At 35.1% G+C, this 21,627-nt stretch overlaps 1 protein-coding gene across 2 annotated transcripts in view; it reads right to left on the bottom strand.

Moving 5' to 3' along the window:
- CSMD3 (CUB and Sushi multiple domains 3) overlaps window positions 1-21,627 on the bottom strand; it is a 1,203,192-nt gene that overhangs the window by 565,558 nt on the left and 616,007 nt on the right. For both annotated transcript variants that reach the window (XM_047783389.1, XM_047783390.1), the window contains one exon: window positions 20,747-20,850. In XM_047783389.1, the coding sequence (XP_047639345.1) occupies window positions 20,747-20,850 (104 nt within the window). The remainder of the gene's footprint in view (window positions 1-20,746; window positions 20,851-21,627) is intronic.

Genomic DNA, 21,627 nt, shown 5'->3' with positions numbered 1-21,627 from the left:
AATCAACCATGGGAAAAGAAATGAGAAAAAACCTACTGCATGGAGACTAAACAACATGCTACTAAAAAACCAATGGGTCAATGAGGAAATCAAGAAGAAAATTAAAAAATACCTTGAACAAATGATAATGAAGACACAACCTCTCAAAATCTATGGGATGCTGCAAAAGCAGTACTCAGAGGGAAATTTATAGTGATACAGGCCTTTCTCAAAAAAGGAGAAAGATCCCAAATTAACAATTTAACCCTCCACCTAAACGAATTAGAAAAAGAAAAAAAAGACCTAAAGTCAGCAGAAGGAAGGAAATTATAAAGATCAAAGAAGAAATCAATAAAATAGAGACTCAAAAAACAATAGACAAAATTAATAAAACTAAGAGCTGGTTCTTTGAAAAGGCAAACAAAATTGACAAACCCCTGGCCAGACTCACTAAAAAGAGGAGAGAAAGAACTCAAATAACCAAAATTATAAATGAAAAAGGAGAAATCACAATGGATACAGCAGAAATACCAAAAACCATAAGAGAATGCTATGAACAACTATACGGCAACAAGTTTGACAATCTGGAAGAAATGGACAATTTTTTAGAATCTTACAGCCTGCCAAAACTCAATCAAGAAGAAACAGACCAGCTGAACAGACCAATCACTAAAAATGAAATTGAAGAAGTCATAAAAACACTCCCTACAAATAAATGTCCAGGACCAGATGGCTTCACAGGTGAAATCTACCAAACATGTAAAGAGGAACTGGTGTCCATCCTCAAACTCTTTCAAAAGGTTGAAGAAGAAGGAATACTCCCAAAGACATTCTATGATACCACCATCACCCTAATTCCAAAACCAGACAAACATAACATCAAAAAAGAAAACTATTAGCCAATATCTTTGATGAATATAGATGCAAAAATTCTCAACAAAATCTTAGCCAACCGAATCCAACAACATATCAAAAAGATCATACATCATGATTAGGTAGCGTTCATCCCAGGCTCACAAGGATGGTTCAACATACTCAAATCAATCAACATCATACACCACATGAACAAAAGAAAAGTCAAAAATCATATGATCATCTCAATAGACGCAGAAAAAGCATTTGACAAAGCCCAACATCCATTCATGATCAAGACCCTCGCCAAAATGAGTATAGAGGGAACATTCCTGAACATAATCAAAGCCATTTATGATAAACCCACAGCAAATATAATACTCAATGGAGAAAAACTGAAAGCCTTCTCACTCAAATCTGGAACAAGACAGGGATGCCCACTCTCACCACTGCTCTTCAACATAGTTTTGGAAGTCCTAGCCACAGCAATTAGACAAACCAAAGAAATAAAAGGCATCCATATAGGAAGAGAAGAGATCAAACTGTCACTGTATGCAGATGACATGATACTATACATAGAAAACCCTAAGGACTCCACCCAAAAACTGCTTGAACTGATTAATAAATTCAGCAAAGTAGCAGGATATAATATGAACATTCAGATATTGGTTGCATTTCTGTATACCAACAATGAAATATTAGAAAGGGAATACAAAAATACAGTACCTTTTAAAATTGCACCTCACAAAATCAAATACCTTGGAATACACCTAACCAAGGAGGTAAAGGACCTATATGCCGAGAACTATAAAACTTTAAGCAAAGAAATCAAAGAAGATGTAAAGAAATGGAAAGATATTCCATGTTCATGGATTGGAAAAATCAATATCGTAAAAATGGCCATACTACCCAAAGCAATCTACAGATTCAATGCAATCCCTATCAAATTACCCATGACATTTTTCACAGAACTAGAACAAACAATCCAAACATTTATATGGAACCACAAAAAACCCAGACTTGCCAAAGCAATCCTGAGCAACAAAAACCAAGTAGGAAGCATTATTTTCCCAGATTTCAAGAAATATTACAAAGCCACAGTCATCAAAACAGTGTGGTACTGGTATCAAAACAGACAGACCAATGGAACAGGATAGAGAATCCGGAAATAAACCCGGACACCTATGGTCAATTAATCTTTGACAAGGGAGGCAAGAACATCAAATGGGAAAAAGAAAGTCTATTCAGCAAGCATTGCTGGGAAACCTGGACAGCTGTATGCAAAGCAATGAAACTAGAACACACCCTCACACCACGCACAAAAATAAACTCAAAATGGCTGAAAGACTTAAATATACGACAGGACACCATCAAACTCCTAGAAGAAAACATAGGCAAAACACTCTCTGACATCAACATCATGAATATTCTCTCAGGTCCGTCTCCCAAAGCAATAGAAATTAGAGCAAAAATAAACCCATGGGACCTAATCAAATGGACAAGCTTTTGCACAGCAAAAGAAACCCAAAAGAAAACCAAAAAACAACTTTCAGAATGGGAGAAAATAGTTTCAAATGATGCAACCGACAAGGGCTTAATCTCTAGAATATATAAGCAACTTATACAACTCAACAGCAAAAAAGCCAATCACCTAATGGAAAAATGGGCAAAAGACCTGGATAGACTGTTCTCCAAGGAAGATATACAGATGGCCAACAAGCACATGAAAAAATGCTCAACATCACTGATTGTAAGAGAAATGCCGATCAAATCTACCACGAGATACCGCCTCACACCAGTCAGAATGGCCATCATTAAGAAGTCCACAAAGAACAAATACTGGAGGGGTGTGGAGAAAAGGGAACCCTCCTGCACTGCTGGTGGGAATGTAAACTGGTACAGCCACTATGGAGAACAGTTTGGAGATACCTTAGAAATCTATACATAGAACTTCCATATGACCCCGCAATCCCACTCTTGGGTATATATCCGGACAAAACTCTACTTAAAAGAGACACATGCACCCGCATGTTCATTGCAGCACTATTCACAATAGCCAGGACATGGAAACAACCCAAATGTCCATCAACAGATGATTGGATTAGGAAGAAGTGGTATATATACACAATGGAATACTACTCAGCCATAAAAAAGAATGGCATAATGCCATTTGCAGCAACATGGGTGGAACTAGAGACTCTCATACTGAGTGAAATGAGCCAGAACGACAAAGACAAATACCATATGATATCACTTATAACTGGAATCTAATACCCAGCACAAATGAACATCTCCTCAGAAAAGAAAATCATGGACTTGGAGAAAAGACTTGTGGCTGCCTGATGGGAGGGGGAGGGAGTGGGAGGGATTGGGAGCTTGGGCTTATCAGACACAACTTAGAATAGATTTAGAAGGAGATCCTGCTGAGTAGCATTGAGAACTATGTCTAGATACTCATAGTGCAACAGAACAAAGGGTGGGGGAAAAATGTATACATGTAAGAATAACTTGATCCCTATGCTATACAGAGGGAAAAATAAATAAATAAATAATTTTAAAAATACATATACTTCCTAACACTATAATTATTATAACTTTAATACCACCCTTTGGAGAGTTTTTCTCCAGTTTATCTATGTTCTGTTTTTTCCTGTTCCTTGAGCCTAAACAGGTCTATATTCTTGTTTGTTTTTACTTATGAAGCAAGTCCAGTATTTATGGCAAAGGATTCCTCAAGAGTTTCAGCACTCTCCTGCCATTTCTCTAGCTAGCCATTTACAGAAAATTTAGTGAAAAAACTGTCCTACCAGAAGGATCAATAAGCATTCAATATATAGATAGTTTTCTGGTAAAATCTGAAACTAAAGAGTAAATCAAAACTGATGCTTTGGCTTTGGTACAATTTCCTCATTGAAAAGGACGCCAAGCCTCACTACATAAACTGCAATATAATCAAACTGAGGACTATTTGGGGCATACACTGAAACTCAGGGCTCCCAAATGTTACCATATAGTGTCAGCCCATTTTGCAGATTAAATGCCATACTTCAAAAAACAACTTAGACAATTTTGGGGACTGGTGGGATATCACAGATTGTGGCTTCCAGCTTTTGCACAGAATAGGTAAAACATTTTATAGAGCAGCTATGTGACAACTGCTTAGATCTTCTGATTGAGTCTATAGACTCTATAAAGATGCTTTTGAACTAAAATTGGCTATCTCAGCTTTGGGGACTCTTAATTTTGAAAAGTCCTTCTTGTTTTGTCATTAAAGTAAAAGTGCTACTTTTGGAATTTTAACCCAAAATCTGGAATGAGACTATACATCAGTAACATGCTTGTTAGTTCTTCTGGATGCTGTGGCACTGAGGATACCAGGCTGCTGTGATAGCAGCAGACACATTTTTTTAAAAGGCATACATCTTACCTTTGGTCACTTGACTTATTTGCATGCCTTGTTGTTGTATCAGCTATCTTTTCTTTTTTGTCTTTTTGCCATTTCTTGGGCTGCTCCCTCAGCATATGGAGGTTCCCAGGCTAGGGGCCGAAATCGGAGCGGTAGCCGCCGGCCTACGCCAGAGCCGCAACACAGGATCCGAGCCGCGTCTGCAACCTACACCACAGCTCATGGCAATGCCGGATCCTTAACCCACTGAGCAAGGCCAGGGATCGAACCTGCAACCTCATGGTTCCTAGTTGGATTTGTCAACCACTGAGACACGATGGGAACTCCTGTATCAGCTGTCTTAATATAAGATCCAGACCATGTGGGCATGACATCAAACTAGTTATGAATAATCATTATTATTCAATCCTAATATTGTATTTGAGAGATGAAGTCTCCTAAAATCCTATCCATTTTTTAACCAGATCTTGATCAAATAGTTGATCATGACTGTTCAATGGTAAAAGAAGACATTGCCCTGACATGTTTTAATTGATCATCCTTGTTCATAATGTTGTTTTAATACTACATGTATAAATGTGGGAGGGGGTCATGCAAAGGAGAAGCCAATTTGGAATAATAGAGATTTTGTACTTTGAGGAAAAGTAAAATATCTTAGTAAAAGTTGATATCTGATATTAGAGGCTGTATAACTGCCTGCTCAGTTCAGCTATGCATTGCAGAGCTCACACAGGGCAAAATAAAAACTTCTAAAGGCAATGATTTCGCTGACAGAGCTATAAAAGCCATTGTTAAAATGTGGCAGATTTCAAATTTAAAAGCCTCACATTTACTACAACAAGCAATTTTTGTTAACTTCCAAAAACATGTTTCAAAAAGGAAATACACAAATGGATTGAAAAGGGGCTAGAAGAAATCTGACTGACCTATAAGAGTTATCCAGCAAAATCATTCCTAGAACAGTCCTTGCTTGCATGGTTAGTAATACTGTGTCAGCAACATAATCATAAAAGTAAAAGAAGGATTTTAAAGGTGCTAGACTCTTAGCATATTTACCTAAAAGGTGAAGTTGTTCAAAACATATTTAAGTTACCAGCAATGTGTCAGTAGAATTATTTACAGGCCACCCCTAGGGTACATATAGGCAGTTTTCCCAACCAAATGTACAAGAAACTTGGTGACGTTTGGATTTCATCGAATTATTCCTATGGAAAGTAAGAAATTTTATTTAGTTATGTTGCATGTGATGTCTGGATAGTCTGAAGTGTTTCCTTCTTCAGATTCCATACTTAAGCAGTGGTAAAGTCTCTCTTAATCCACTTATTTGCTACATTTGGAATACTAGAGCATAATTAATCAAAGAGAAGTCATCTTATTTTTCACTGTCATCCAGTAATTGTGCAAATGTTTAAGGTCCTCATAGGATGAATCAAACCCACTTGCAACACACTAGATTAGGTTGGCCTAGAACTACTTCTAGCCTTACTGAAAATCAGAGCAACCCTTGCAGACATCATATTTTTCCCTTTGAACTTATATTTGGCAGACCTATGAATTTGGGGCAAATATCATGTCCTGTGCCCATTTTAAGTGAATCCTCTCATAATTATGTTCAAAAGACTTCTTTCTTCCCTAGAAAGCCTGAGACATAAAGTTACAGAGCCCTTAAAAGACCCACTGGAAGAAGTATGCCACCTCTGTTGACTTCAATGTTCTGATTACCTAAAAGTATTCTAGAGGAAAGATAAGTTGTCCCTGTGCTGGAGGAACACTTTCAAGGGCTGCTGATCCCCTATGTGGCTGTCACAGTGAAAAGAAAACCCAGGTGGAGTCATGTCTGCCAAGCAAAGCCAGCACCTCAGAAGGACTGGACAGTTGTTCCTATAAAGAACTGGAAACTTAAATTTTCTACAACAATTGATAATGGCACTGAACTTAACTGCAAGAAGGTATTCTAGCAAGCTATGATTCTCATGAACTACCTTGCTATCTTATTCATAGTAGTATTATTTCAATTATTACAAGAATCACATTTCATTAAAAATAAGCATGTCATTTGTTACACTACTTTTTTCTTTCTGCACCCCCAGTAATATTTACCACAGTCATTATTTCCACAAATCTCTAAATTGTACTCCTAATGACTAAGACAGCCTTAACACTGCCTGTGGCTCAACAAAACTTTAGAGGGGTATTAAAGTGACTCTAGGCTCCTGCTGTAAATTTTCTCAAGAATATTTACTTTAGAAAACTTGCAATTGTAAATCCTTTTTCTTCCCTTTGAGATGTAAATCTTCTACAAAGAGGGCTGCCTCTCTCAAGGAATCAGAAGCCATTCTCTTGAAACATAATCATCAAAGGAGACAACACTCCTATTTTCCTATCTTTGTGAGAGTCTGGAGCCCCTTTGTTAAGAAATTACTAGCTAATGCGGATGGCCTATTGATTAATCTCCCACCTAAAGTTTTCCAGTATTTTTCTACTAGCTCTTCACACCACTTAAAAACCACTCCACCTTTTATCGGAGTTGAATTTGTCTTCCCAATAGCAATAGTCTTAACTCTCATTTCAATTGTCTTTGATCCTATTGCAATAGTCCTAACTTCTATTGCAATAGTCTTGAATAAAGTCCCACTTGACTGCTTAACTGTCCTGGTGTAATTTTTCTCTTATACCATTATAGACATGATCTGGCCTTATAAATCCAGAAATCCAATTACTGGTACAGTAAAACTGAAACCATCTTACCATTTTTTTCCCTAATATCAAAGCAAAAGTAACTGGTATGCATCCAGATAATCAATCTCTACATTTCACTCACACACACACACATGAGTTGTGGTAACTTAACTGCTTTGACTGAAAGGAAGACATAGGAATGAAAAACATCAAATAAGAGATAAAGTCTGACATTTACAGAAGACTGATGAAGATAGGTCTAATGTCTCTTGATTAACTTTGACATACAAGTTCTGTCCATCTAAGTATAGATGTATAAGCAAAAGTAGATGTTTATTATTCATGGAGATTTAATTGATTTTTAAAGCAATATAACTATTAATTTGAACTCATGCAAAAAATGGCCCACAGACTGGTTTTGTCCTCAAGACTTATAATAGTCATGCACTTGAAACACTGGAAGTTCAATATGTACCCCTCAATAGGTGCATCATAATACTAGTAAATAATAGTTCTGGGTATCTCTGTGTTTCTTACCTAGGAAAATTTATTTGGAAAGATGCATAATTACTGCGGGCCCAGATTATTTCATAAATGTAATGTTACTTACATGATTGATGACACCTTAGGAGAAATTTATTGGGCCCTTCAAGGAAAACACTCAGTTAAAATTTTAGATTCAGGCTCCAGAATGAAGCTACTACTTAGGATTAAATTGGGTAATATTTCATAAGGAACTACAAAATAATACTTAAGTGGTTAATCATTTGAAAGTGTAAATAAGATGTCACAAGAGTTTGTAAGATAAGTGTATGATGAAAGAAAAAAAACAGACCATTGCTGATCAAAAATCTTTGATCATTCACCACTGGTATAATATACTTAAAGGTTACCTTCCAAGGCTAATATCATACTGAATTTTTAAATTCATCCAATTGTATTCCTAGTAATTGCTTTGCTTTGTACTTTACTAAGGACTTGCTATTTAGATGGCTGCAAACTGCCAAGAGAAAATAGGAAGAGCGATAGAGATAATTAGAAAATTGTAGTTTTATTATAAAAGAGTTACAAGAAGAAAAATTATAAGTGCAAATACAAATCTAAAAAAATTCAAAAATGTCCCTAATAACGAAAGGGAAAAATACTTCCCCTTCTCTTTTTCCCTTTAGCATTTCTTTTAGAAAACTTGAAATTACAAATGCTTGCTTTCTCTGCTACTTTCAGGGTATTTAAATGTTTTAAAAGCTAAATAAACCTTTTACCAGTTTTGCACTCCAAGAAAGTCTCTCTTAGAAGCCAGAGAGTCATGTCTTTGAAATGTGAACATGAAGAAAGTTGATGCACTGTCATCCTGTTTCTGTGAAAGTTAAACCATGGGAGCTTGGCTCCAGGGTGTAATTTCCTTCTTGTCATAAAGATAGGAATTGATTTTCATTTTAATAAGGATAAGTAACATGTATGAAATGGAGTGCATCTGCTTGTCTATACAGATAGGTTTTTTTCCCTTTTTTTTGTAGTCTCTTTAGCAGGTTGTCTATGATGTGCATCACAGTCTGATTTAACCTAGTTTTAACATAGTTTTAACACATTCTTAGGTTATATGGAAACAACCTAAGAGTCTGTTTATAGATGACTAGATCAAGGAACACATACATAGTAATACAATATTCATCCTTAAAAATGAAGGAAATCCTGCCATCTGCAACAACATGAGTGAACCTCCTAGAGGGCATTATCATAAGTGAAATAAGTCAGACAAAGACAGATATTGCATGGCATCATAAATGTGGAATCTTAAAAAACAAGAGTGAGAGAAGAAATCAACTCATAAAAACAAGAGTAGAAAAGTAGTTGCTAAATATTAGGGAGTGGGGGAAAATAGGTGGAAGTTGGTAAAAGTGTACAAAGTTTCAGTTATAAGATGAATCAGACCTGAAGGTCTAATGTGTAATATGTTAACTATAGTTGATAACACTGAACTGTGTAAATTGAAATTTGCTAGAAGTAGAACTTAAATGTTCTCATCAAAAAAGTAAATATGTGAAGTGATAATAGATATAATAACTTGAGGAATCCTTTCACAATGTGTGTGTGTATACATATATATATATAATATAAAATCATCACACACACAGATATATATATATACATATATATATATGTTAAATACCTTATATTTCCATTCATCAACCATATCTCAAAAAGTCAGAAAACAACAAAATAGACAAATAATTGTGAATAATGCTGCAATGAATATGTGGGTGCATGTATCTTTTTTGAGGAAAGTTTTGTCCGGATATATGCCCAAGGGTGGGATTGCTGGGTCAGTGTGAAAAAAAAGAATGTATGCATGTATGTGTAACTGGGTCACCATGCTGTACAGTAGGAAAAAAAATAATGTATTGGGGAAATAAAAAAAAAATAGGCAAATAAGAAAAGATAAAAGATCAAAATACTAGAAGAACAATATAGAGTTTTTAAAATAAAATATTTAAAATACTATGGAATGATGGGACTACATAAGCATTAGCTCAATTAGATAACTGAATAGTCAATAATTTTTGTCTTTACTTCCTTTACAGTCTTGGGCTTCAGGAGTTTTAACTTATTGGCTAATTAAAAAGTACAATGTGTGTGAGAGTGGCACATCAAAGAGATTTCTGTATCAACTTTGTTTTTAGAAAAGAATTTGAAGGTGAAGACCTCAGCACATACATCTTTTTATTCATGTAGGATACCTCATTTAAATATTTAGCAATCTAACAAGGTGCTGTGTTTACAATAGTTGGCATTTGAGGGAAGAACTCTAACATATTTAAATTTCCTTTCGATATTTTGTCCTAATTTCTTTACTCCAAACACTTTTGAAATGTGTACCATAATACAAATATTCCTGTTTAAAAAGAGAAAAACATCAAGTTTTTCTTTAGTATAGACAATTTGATCCAGTTGAATCCAATGCAAAAATAAATACACAAAAAAACCTGAAACAAAACTATAGTAAACTGTTTTCCTTTCCCCAGTAAAATCATGTGTTCTCACAAAGAAAACCAAAGTAAAACAGTAAAATGCTTTCTTTCATTAAAATAATCACTATGCTCTCAATTGAAAATATAACTATAATCACAGTGAAAAATAATGAAGAACCATAAAAAATAAACTATCCCTTATATTTAATATTTTGCTGCTAGTAATCAAATGTCACAGAGATTATTTCATACCACAGCCTAAAGTAATTCTGAAATTCCAAGAGCATGTATTTATTATTGCCCAATAGCAAGTCATCTGAATGACTGCACATCAAATTTGGTCAACATGATGAGATAATTGCTGCTGTCAGTTTGATTGTTTTTCTTGGATGTTATATTAGTGAGTGTGTTGAAATCTCTGCTGCTAGAGACTAAATGTCTTCCTGCCGTTAAATTTCATATACTGAAAACTAATCTCTAACATGAAGGTATTTGAAGGTGAGACTTTGAGAAGTAATAGGTTATGAAGGCAGAGACCTCACTGTGCCCTTAACAGAGGTCCCAGAGAGATCCCTGCCCCATCTCCTATATGAGGACACAGTAAAAAGATGGCTTTCTGTGAACAATAATGTGGGTTATCAGCAGACACCAAATCTGCTGACACCATGATCTGTGACTTCTAGCCTCTAGAACTGTGAGAAATACATTTGTGTTGCTTATAAACCACCCAAACCATGCTTTAAAAAAAAAAAAAAAAACATAATGTCCTAAATGCACTAAATCACCCTGCAGTTCTGCATAGCTCTCTACAGTTCATGGTATGTCCTTGCCAATGTCTGCAAAGATAACCCTTTCACTGACGTGTTTCATTCACTAGATGAGTGTTGGAGCAGAGTAATTTTTCCTCTCCCATTATAATTTATGCAACAGCTAATAATGTTAACACAAGCCTCTGTGTTAGGTATTTTGTGAACTCCAAGATAAGTAGAAAACAGTTCCTGCCCTCAAGGAATCATTGTGAGCATATGTGAATGTGAGTGTGTGTGTGTGTGTGTGTGTGTGTGTGTGTGGAGGAGCACAAAGAGGAGTGCAAGGCAGAAACAGGGACAATAAGAAGACATTTTCTTCTTTAATATAAAGGGTGAAGGGTTTTTCTAAATGGTTAATTTTCTAAGTCCTTTTTATACTGTAGCCATCAATCTCTAAAAATATCACTCTGTTGCTAAATTTATATATTCCCTTCTTTCATTAGTCCATGGTGTTGGCTAGTATTTAGATTTTCATTATTGAGGTGGGAGGTACAAGAGATAATTTGGGAAGGTATAAGTCCCTGTGTGTAGGAGAGTTTGCTCAAGGCAAATATCATATGTAGTAGTCTGATACCAAGATGGCATTTTGAAACAGTAAATTGTTGAGTAATTAAAAAATATATATCTTTGACAAAGTAGCCTATGAAAACAAATGGACTAATGAGCTTAGAGCAATAATGATGATATGCGAGCATAAAAAGAGATACTTTCTCTATAAAGCTAGTGTGAATATTATTTATTAATTATTATTAAAATAAAGAAATATTTATTTAAAATATACTAACACAAACAGCATGTGTGTATTTACTTAAAAATAAAGAAGAGTTCCCAGGAAAGAGAGTGCTGTTAGCTCATATTGGCACATATCTAAAAATGAGATTTTAACTTTGTAAAATTTTTCAGGAGAAATTAGAATTTTTAAGTTATATGATAGAATCATGTTCGGATATACAAAACAGCATTTTTTTTTTCATCTTCTTCCAGATGTTTGTTCAAATACAATGTCATCCAACAGTGGTGCATACTCATAAAATTTCCAGGAGCATCTTGGAATAGAAGACATTTTTAAATCATTTATTTTGCCAGTTTTCACTTAATTATTCTTTACAGTGTTACTGTGACTCCAATAATGGAACAGAAACCATGTGAGAGAAAAGGCAGGAAAAGGAAAGAGAATTGTATTCCTGACAGAATGCATTTCTAACTATCTCAGTTTAAAGCTACACAGATGAGAAGAGTGGAAAATAATCAACAACTTCTCCTTCATTTATGCAGATGAAATGAGGGTTGGAAGTGAATTCAGGGCCAATAATTGCACTGTCATCACTGTCACTTCTCTCATATTTCTTACATCCACTTTTAACCATCAGGTGAATTTATACAAAAGTGTGAAAATTGCACATGTAAAACAATCTGTAAAAAAGGTAAAACTTTTTAAAACAGTCTTTAAAAGATAATAGCCTGATTGTTCAAATCCATTATCTGAATTATTATCAACTGATCAAGTTCAAGTTCTGATCTCTACTGACACTTGTCACTACACTACATGAAGCTGCCATTAATGAAAAATTCTATTTCAAATGGAGGGAAGAAGAAATTGCCCTTCAAGTAACTCCACTGGAGAGAAAATAAATGAGTGTGAGAGTGAGAGAGAAGAGGCCGCAATGGGTAACAGAGTATGATACAGCAAACATAGAAGCAACAAATCTTTGAGTTGTAAATTTAAGTTTGCAGCTTAAATTCACATTATTTTAGAAAATTTCATTTGATTAAATTTTATGGAGAATTTAGCACTGCATATAATGTCCAATTACAGTGTGTTCTCTTGCTTACTAATATTATTGCTCATTACTTTATCATGAACATTTCTTTGAAATCAAAGACTCAAGGTTTCATACTTAAATTATTTTTAAGTTACTGAATTGCAAAAACTATATGCTTTGTACTTCAGGGAAAGAAATTATAATAGTTATTTTTAAACACTTCATAATCACTTTTGGAGGATTATTTTAGCTGTTGAACATGTTATGACTTTCTGGACTACTTTTTTATGTACTAGAATGACAATTGATTTTACCTTTTAGAACCTAAATATTGAAAGAAAATGACAAAAAAGGAGTTCCCGTCATGGCACAGTGGTTAACAAATCCAATTAGGAACATGAGGTTGCGGGTTCGATCCCTGGCCTTGCTCAGTGGGATGTGTCATTGCCGTGAGCTGTGGTGTAGGTCATGAATGGACCCCTAGCCTGGGAATCTCCATATGCCTAAGGAGTGGCCCTAGAAAAGGCCAAAAAAAAAAAAAAAGTTCAATCCTATGACCTAAATAGAATAAATTGGAACAATCTTTATCTGTTTAAATATTTTAAAAAGTGATGTATCCTGTGTTTATTAAATTAATCAGAACTTATAAATTTAAATATATAGGCTGGAGTCATCCTCTTATAAAATGCTTTCAAGTATGAGATTACATGGCTCTCTGCTAAATGAACATATTTACCATTTTTACTGTTTTCTGACTTAGTTATTTAATATATTAAAATAAATTTATATATGTATGACTCTGTCACTTTGCTGTATAGCAGAAACTGACAGAAAAATGTAAATAGACTATAATAGAAAAAAATAAAAACCTTAAAAAAAGTATATTTGTCAAGGTAGGAGGATGGAACCTACTCTATTTAGCAATATGCAGCCTGATTTATCTTTTAATATTTAGACATTTGATATGTGAGTTTTACCTGCATTCTTACTCTGGGACTTGTAAATGTCCAGATGAGTGTGCCTACAGCTGAGAAAGTTAAACTTAATACAAAACGTGTTTCAGGTACACTCAAATTTGTATCCGCTTCTTTGGCAGATACAAGTTCAGCAGTTCTCTTATCATGGAGTCTTAGAGTTCAAAGAAACTTTTAATGTAATTTCAACTTTGCAAAATCTCTATTAGCTAGTCAGACAGCTTTTATTTGAACACCTCTAAGTTCTGTTTTAGTTATCCTTACTCAGAGAAAAGAGAGTTATATTTTCAGAAATGTATAATTTTGTTCTGAGGAAGAGAAGCGTATTTAAGAAATGTACTTCTGGTTATAGAGAGACAAATATAGGGAAAAAATCACATAGATTTTTCAAAATTAATATATCTCCTCAGAGTGAAGGAATTAAACAAGTGATGAAGTAGAACTACTTTTCAAACTAGGGTCAATATGATGATAAGAATATAAGAAGAGGAAAAATGTAATTTTTTTTTCTTTTTTCACACTACCAGTAGCAGAAGCTTAGTTTGGAAAATACAGTTACTTCCATTTCCCTATTCACTTGGTTTATAAGGCCATTTCACATATTTGTTCTTTGGTCTTATTTATGTTGTCTAGCTAACTCTGGGTATCCTCAAGAAGGAAAAAAAAATCAACTGTGAACCAATTTCTTTCATTTAATTATCCCATACTTTTCACTTTATCTGCTACTTGATCTAATTCATACAATACAGGCTTTTAAAAATCACTTAAAATATATTCGCACTGTATTCCAAAATAACAGGAAACAGAGAAACAATCTCTACTTTATAAGAATTTTGAAAAGAACAGCAAATCCATTAACACAATTTAAGTAGTCTTCCTTGAGGCAACAGGTCAAACAGGAATGGGCTCAAAATTCTCAAAAGAAGGTATGCAGAAAATGAAGAACTGTGATACATTTATAAAGATGTTCTTTTGATTAACAAAGAGTTAATTTTTTAAGAAAATGTACGGCTATATTTAAAAAATAAAGGGGTTTTCCTATTTAAAATTATATAGTAAACATCTCTGCCCTATTTCTTCTTTCTTTGAGTTCTGAAAAACATTATATATAAAATATATTATATTTAATTACATTTATATCATATAAATATTATAATTATATTCAAATAGGATATAAATAAATATACCCTATACATAATAAATATATGTATAGGATCTGTATCTAAATAATTTTTATGTATGCTCCTCTCATAGTCTTATAGTTACTTAAACATAATGCATTATTTCTCTATTAGTTTTCTCCCACTTTCACTAAGGATAAACTTAGATCCAATGATTGAAGAGTCTAAAAGATAATGATCACAGAATAAAGCTTTAATTTTTATTTCCACTGGAGGTGAAGTACTCAACACGAATCCTGAATTTGATGGTATAGGGAAATACATTTGGAAACTTAGTATTTTCTTTTCTTTTTTTGTTTTTGTTTTCTTTTTATGGCTGCACCTCCAGCATTGGAAGTTCCCAGGCTAGGAGTCGAATTGGAGCTGCAGCTGCAGGCCTATGCCACAGCCACCACAACACCAGATACTATCTGCATCTGTGACTATACTGAAGTTTGCGGCAATGCCAGATCCTTAATCTACTGAGTGAGGTCAGGGATCAAACCTGCTTTCTCACTGACACTATGTTGGGCTCTTAATCTACTGACCCACAATGGGAACTCTGGAATTTAGTAATCTTTTGAAAATTATAATTAATAACCATTCTGTGTTACTAATACAACAATTTGTTTTGTAAAGATAATACCAACAGGTATATCAGAATTCATTACTGCCTACATAATTTTTTTAACATTAGGATACAGTAAATTATATGGTTTGAACATATTACTATTTTTTTTAACATGTACAATTGTACAGATTACTGTTTAATCCTAATAAATTCACCCTTTTACATTTATCAGTTTTAATGGTTGGGTATTTACGATAATAATTTTGATATCTTCCTCCTGCATCCTATTGGATTACTATATATTCGTATATCTATAATTTTTCTGCCTATAGTTGTGTGATATTAATTAGCTCACAAATTCTTTAAGGCATTGGCTAAAGGGAAGATATAGCATTTGTGATCTGGGATGTTAGTTGTACAATATTTCATTAGATGCTAAAGTGCTAAGTTTTATTTAGTGGCAGATATAGTTTTTTAAAAAAATGGTTTTAAGAATGTTCTTCAGGAGTTCCCATTGTGGCTCACTAGTAACAAACCCAACTAGTATCCATTAGGATGAAAGATCAGTCCCTTGCCCTAGTCAGTAAAGATCCAGTATTGCCACAAGCTGTGGTGTAGGTCACAGAGGAGTCTTGGATCCTGCATTGCTATGCTTGTGGCATATGCTGGCAGCTGAAGCTCTAATTTGACCCCCAGCATGGGAACTTCTGTATGCCACAGGTGCAGCCCTTAAAAAAAGAAGTATTCTTCAGTTAATTGACTAGCTAGCCTACCTTTTTCTGTCCATACTTTGAATACTCTAAATCTGAAATCCAGTCCTCTATCTTAAGAAAAAAGGAAATAGGTCCAATCACATACATGCTTTACAGTTTTATTGGTGAATTATGTGTGATGTGATATATCAAAAATGTAGAAAGATAGGTTTCAAAATACATGAAGATCATGTACTAAGTTTGCTATATTTATCACTAATGTCCAAGACACTTCAACTTTTATAAACTGTTAGATAAGGAAACCCATATATTTATTATTTGGGAAAAAATGAATAATAAATTTAAGGACTAAACCAAATTATATGTTGTATCATGTGCCATATGCCTGCAGGCCCAGGCCAGCAATGCAAAGGTTCTTAGAAGCTCAAGTGAAAAACAGTACAAGGTTAGGGACCATGAGAACCTATGCCCTCTCTACAGAGGGCAGGAAAGAGTTCCAGCAAATTTTTTCTATGTGATAATCCAGGCCTGGTGTGGCCAGTGTATCAAAAGAGAGAACAAATTCAGATTTTTACATGTGGTATTCAGTTCTTTAATACCCCTCAACTTCATGGGTGTGAACTGCACAGGTCCAATTATACATGATTTTTTAAAATATATACCATAGTATTACATAATCTATGGTTGGCTGAACCCATGTATGTAGAAGCACAGATACAAAGGGCTGATTATGGGAGCTGGGTATTTGAGGATTGTGGTATCCATGGAAGTTCCTGGCACCAATACCCTGCAGATACCAAGGGATGACTCTCCTTTCCAACAACAACCTAAAAATGTACTTACTGATCAATTGGCCCTGTGGCTCCAGTTTCTAAAACAGTATTATGTTATACACTATTGGATGGTATAATGTACAATGCATACTATTGGATGGTATAATGAAACCCAAGCTATCAGGTACACAATGAAATCTAGAAAGAACTATATATTATTTCTGAAAGTTATTAGTCCAATGTGGTAGAACATTAATCAGGCACATAATCCTGACAAAAATTCTAAGTATTTTTAGGGGTGGGCATGTTAAAAATGAAGTTATAAACAATTTTGAACAACATAATCAAATGTGTAGTGCATACAAAATACTGTCTATTTTGCCCATCATGCTTTAGGAAGCACAAAGTGTAACTGTAATAGGCTCAGTGGAAAACAATGAAACTTTGGTTGATCAATGATATCCATGTAATGGGTGGAGGAGAGAAGTTGAAGTTGAGGTCAAACATGCATAAAGATAAATTTCAAGTTTTTGCGGGTTTTTTGTTTGCTTGTTTTGTTTGTTTTTGGTTTTAGGGCTATATTTCCTGGAAAGATAAGAACTAATATAGAATAGCATTGGGGTTAATAATGTATGCATAAGGTAAATCGCTGGCTTTATTACAGGATTCTGGAATAATAGTACTAGGAGACCTTCTTGTAAATCAAAAATAAAATAAAAGGAAAGAGGAAAGGAGAAAAAAAAAGAAAATTAGCTTATCTTTAGTCACTTTACACAATAAATACACACATGGATATCTAAGATGATGACAGAATAAGAAGAGCCTGGACTTACCTCCTTCCATGGATACAACAAATATACAACTACATATGAGTCAATTCCCTCTGAAAATAACCTAAGAAATGGAGAAGCCCCTGCTCTACAAAAAAGGGCTACATCAAGACAGCTAGGCAAGGCAGAACTGCTTTTGCCAACCCCATACCTATGTGGCAGCACTGAATAGACAAGGATCTCATCAGATTGGTGCTTCTCCAGGAGAAATCAGGGGCTGGAAACCCAAATTAGGCACCCCGACCCAGGAGATCTACACTGAAGAGATGAGAACCAAAAACAGCTGGCTTAGAATATCAAGGGGGTTGATGTCCAAGGGTCCCAAAGTTCTATAGAACATTGAGACTGCCCTCTTAAAAATCTCACATGTGGTCTCACTTTCCCTGGAACCCAAACTGAACAGCAGTTTGAAAAGTGCCAAGACTGTATGTGAAGAAGAGTCATTGGCTAGAGGGGTGGAGGATAGTGGAAACACTCTCTGGAGATAGAGGTGCTAGGAGACACCATTATTATGCTCCCTACCCAACCTGCTAGCACAGGTGGGAGAGTTCAGATGCAGGAGTGAGTGATCATGTCCTGCAGCATGGCTGAAGCTGGAGAGCTCTGGTGGTTACAGCATTCCCCTGCCCCCTGTCTGGGATGGGTGAGCTTTAAAGCTCAAGACATTCTCTTGCTCCCTAGCCAGTCTGCAAATGCAGGCAGCTGTAACACTCTATTACCCTCTGGCTGGGGCTGACAACCACAAGCAATTGCAAGCATTCTCCTACTCTGAGCCTAAAGCTGACATGTTTACATATGCAAGGCACTCTCTTGCTGAATGGCTGAAGCCTGTGGGCACAGTCATTTCCCCTCTGCCTTTATGAAGCAAAAGAGCAAGCTTGGCACATGATAAGCAGTAAGGGCATATCAGCAATAAATAAGGCAGTATATACAACCAAAAGTGTTTAAAAGACAATGAAGAGCTAGAGCAGGGTTGAATGAGAAGGATTATCACCTACATAACGTCACTAATTCAAGACTGATAGAGGCAGCAGTTTTACCTAATACACATAAACAAACAGAGAATTAGGCAATACGAGTAGACAAAATACACTCCAAGCAAAATAAACAAAACATCAGAAAAATAACTTACTGATATGAAGGTAAGTAGTCTGGAGTTCCTACTATGGCAGATTGGATTAATGATCTGGCTTGTCTATGTGTCATTAACAGTTTGATCCCTGGCCCAGTGTAGTGGGTTGAAGATCCAGAGTTGCCACAATTGTGGCATAGGATGCAGATGTGGCTTGAGGTAGGTGTGGTTTGGATTCAAACCCTGGCCTGGGAACTTCCATATGCCACGTGTGTGGCCAAAAAAGGAAAAAAAAAAAAAAGAAGAAGAAGAAGAAGATATCTACTTGATAAAGAATTCAAAATGACGGTCATAAAAGTGCTCACTGGTTAGGAGAAAAATGTAGAAACACAGTGAAAACTTCAACAAATTATATATAAGAAAGAACCAATTAGAGTTAAAGAATGCAAAAAATATGATTAACATAAATTAAATGAAAAATGGCATAAGTTAGCAGAGACACAACTACCATATTATTTCATTTATATGTGAAATATAAAAGAATGGACAAACTAAACGAAACAGAAACAGACTCAGTTACAGAGAACAAACTGGTATTTGCCAATTGGGAGCAGGATTCGGGGGTAGTTAAGATATACAAAAGGGGTTAAGAGGTACAAACTTCAAGTTATAACATGGGGATGTAATGTATATGGGATATAGTCAATAATACTGCAATAACTTTGGTCGCAGATGGTAGACATTGTGGTGACCATTTATATATGTATATATTGTGGTGACCATTTTATACACATAAAATCACTGATGTACATCTAAAATTAATATGATAGTATAGTCAATCATGCTCCTATTTAAAAATACACTCATGATAAGGACATTACTTCTAGATTTGTTTATGCTGAAAATAATATTTTAAATATTATAGCAGAAGTACTTCAACTTTGGTGTCTATAAGGATTATGTGATAAGTCTATTAAAAGGTATATTTGGGGGTCCAAATCCCAGACATACTCATTAAAATAATTCAGATAAGAATATAGACGTCTACATTTTTAAACATGAACTGGATAACTGTGATGCAAATAAACCCCATTTTTGAGAAACATCATATTAATAAATGAATTGCAAATCAAGGGGAGTTCCCTTCGTGGTGCAGCAGAAACAAATCCAACTAGGAACCATGAGGTTGCAGGTTTGATCCCTGGCCTTGTTCAGTGGGTTAAGGATCTGGTGTTGTTGTGAGCTGTGGTATAGGTTGCAGACACAGCTCAGATCTGGCATTGCTGTGTCTGTGGCGTAGGCTGGCAGCTACAGCTCTGATTAGACCCCTAGCCTGGGAACCTCCATATGCCCTGGGTGCAGCCCTCAAAAGACAAAAGCCAAAAAAAAAAAGAAAAAGAAACTAAAAAGACAGGATAATCAAATGCAATATTGCAATATGTGACTTGACTGAATCCTGAAGGAAAAAGAAAAAAAAAAAAAAAGGAATCACAAATCTACAGCTATTAAAAGGAATTCTGAGAGAAATAAGCTTTTGAGGTCATCACAGAGAAAACAATATACTTGTTTTGAAACATTGCTTCTTGTCACTAACAGAAGCAGATTATTAGAATGGGGAGTCAAGGCCTAGGCAATAAATACATTTCCTAACATTTACCCTTTTCTCTATACATGTTCATTCTTTCGGCTCACATTAAGAATTTTTGGTCTCAGATCTGGCTCAGATTTGTGAATTTTTCATTGCTAACTACTTTGTCTCCAACTACTGATGAACTCTCCACTTGAGATCTTGATGGCTAGGTATGATTAAGTTCCAATAAATTACTAGCACCCACCAGTTTTCGGTACTGGTATTATTTTATGTGGGATCAACTGCATATTTCTTTTTTCAATCTATTTTAAAACTCTGAGGGGGCAAAGGTGCATGCAAAAATAAGGCTAATCATCCACTCTCCAATTTCATTCTAGGCCTCCATTTCCAATGGGCTCCTTTCTGGCAGTGTATTCTAAGTATTTGTGTTAGGCTTCATTGAAGAAGGACTAGTAAATGTACTACATGCAGGTTGATGATAATAACTAAGGTATTTACTAGGCTTCTTCTCTTGGTGGTAGTGGGAAGGATCAATGAAAAAAAAATGAGTAAAATTTCATAAAGACCTGATAGACTACATCAAGAAAGAAACAGTGAGTACTTACACTTGGAGCACAGTCCTTGGGTCTCCAACTTCACCTCCATCACCAATTGTCAAGGTATCATAGCCAATCTCCAGATCAAATTCTTCAAAATTTATCTGGATAACCTAGCAGTAAACAAAAACAAATATCTCAAATATATCACATTATACAACAAAACCAAACAAAAAAGCAATGGGAGAAAAACATTTAAAGTGCACTTCAGATGTACTATATACCTATATATCTCTAGCTATCTATATATGAATTTCATTCTATAGCAAGAGATCATGTGAGACTATTCTTAAAGTTTAATAACTGTAATTATAATAAAATTTCATTTACTATAGTATATCTTCTGTAATAGTTTTTCTCTTTTCTTTTTTGTCTTTTTTTTTTTTGTCTTTTCTAGGGCCGTACCCACAGCACATGGAGGTTCCCAGGCTAGGGATCCAATCGGAGCCACAGCTGCTGGCCTATAACAGCAACTCCAGATCCAAGCCACATCTGCGACCTACACCACAGCTCACGGCAACGCCAGATACTTAACCCACTGAGCGAGGCCAGGGATCGAACCCACAACCTCATCGTTTCTAGATGGATTTGTTAACCACTGAGCCACAACGAGAACTCCTGTAATAGTTTTTCAATGAAATGGTATGGCTTCTGTTTATAGGACACTCTTATTTGAGGCATTTGAATGCAAATCTAATTTGAGAAAGCTTTATAAAAAGTACATGTAGGTGGAGAGTGGTTTTTCATACACTTGCATATACTTTTATGACCAGAATGTAAAAACACAGTGTATTATTTCCGTTAAATAGTAAAGCTTAAAAAATGTTAGAGATAAATTTGAATCTAGATCACTAGATTTAAAGGCATCAAGTTTATTTTTCTGTATCTTT

Source organism: Phacochoerus africanus, chromosome 6, assembly GCF_016906955.1.
Source record: "Phacochoerus africanus isolate WHEZ1 chromosome 6, ROS_Pafr_v1, whole genome shotgun sequence".
In the NCBI taxonomy this organism is placed as follows: domain Eukaryota; kingdom Metazoa; phylum Chordata; class Mammalia; order Artiodactyla; family Suidae; genus Phacochoerus; species Phacochoerus africanus.
Note: the sequence above shows the minus strand (reverse complement) of the source record. Positions and strands in the feature narration are given on the sequence as shown.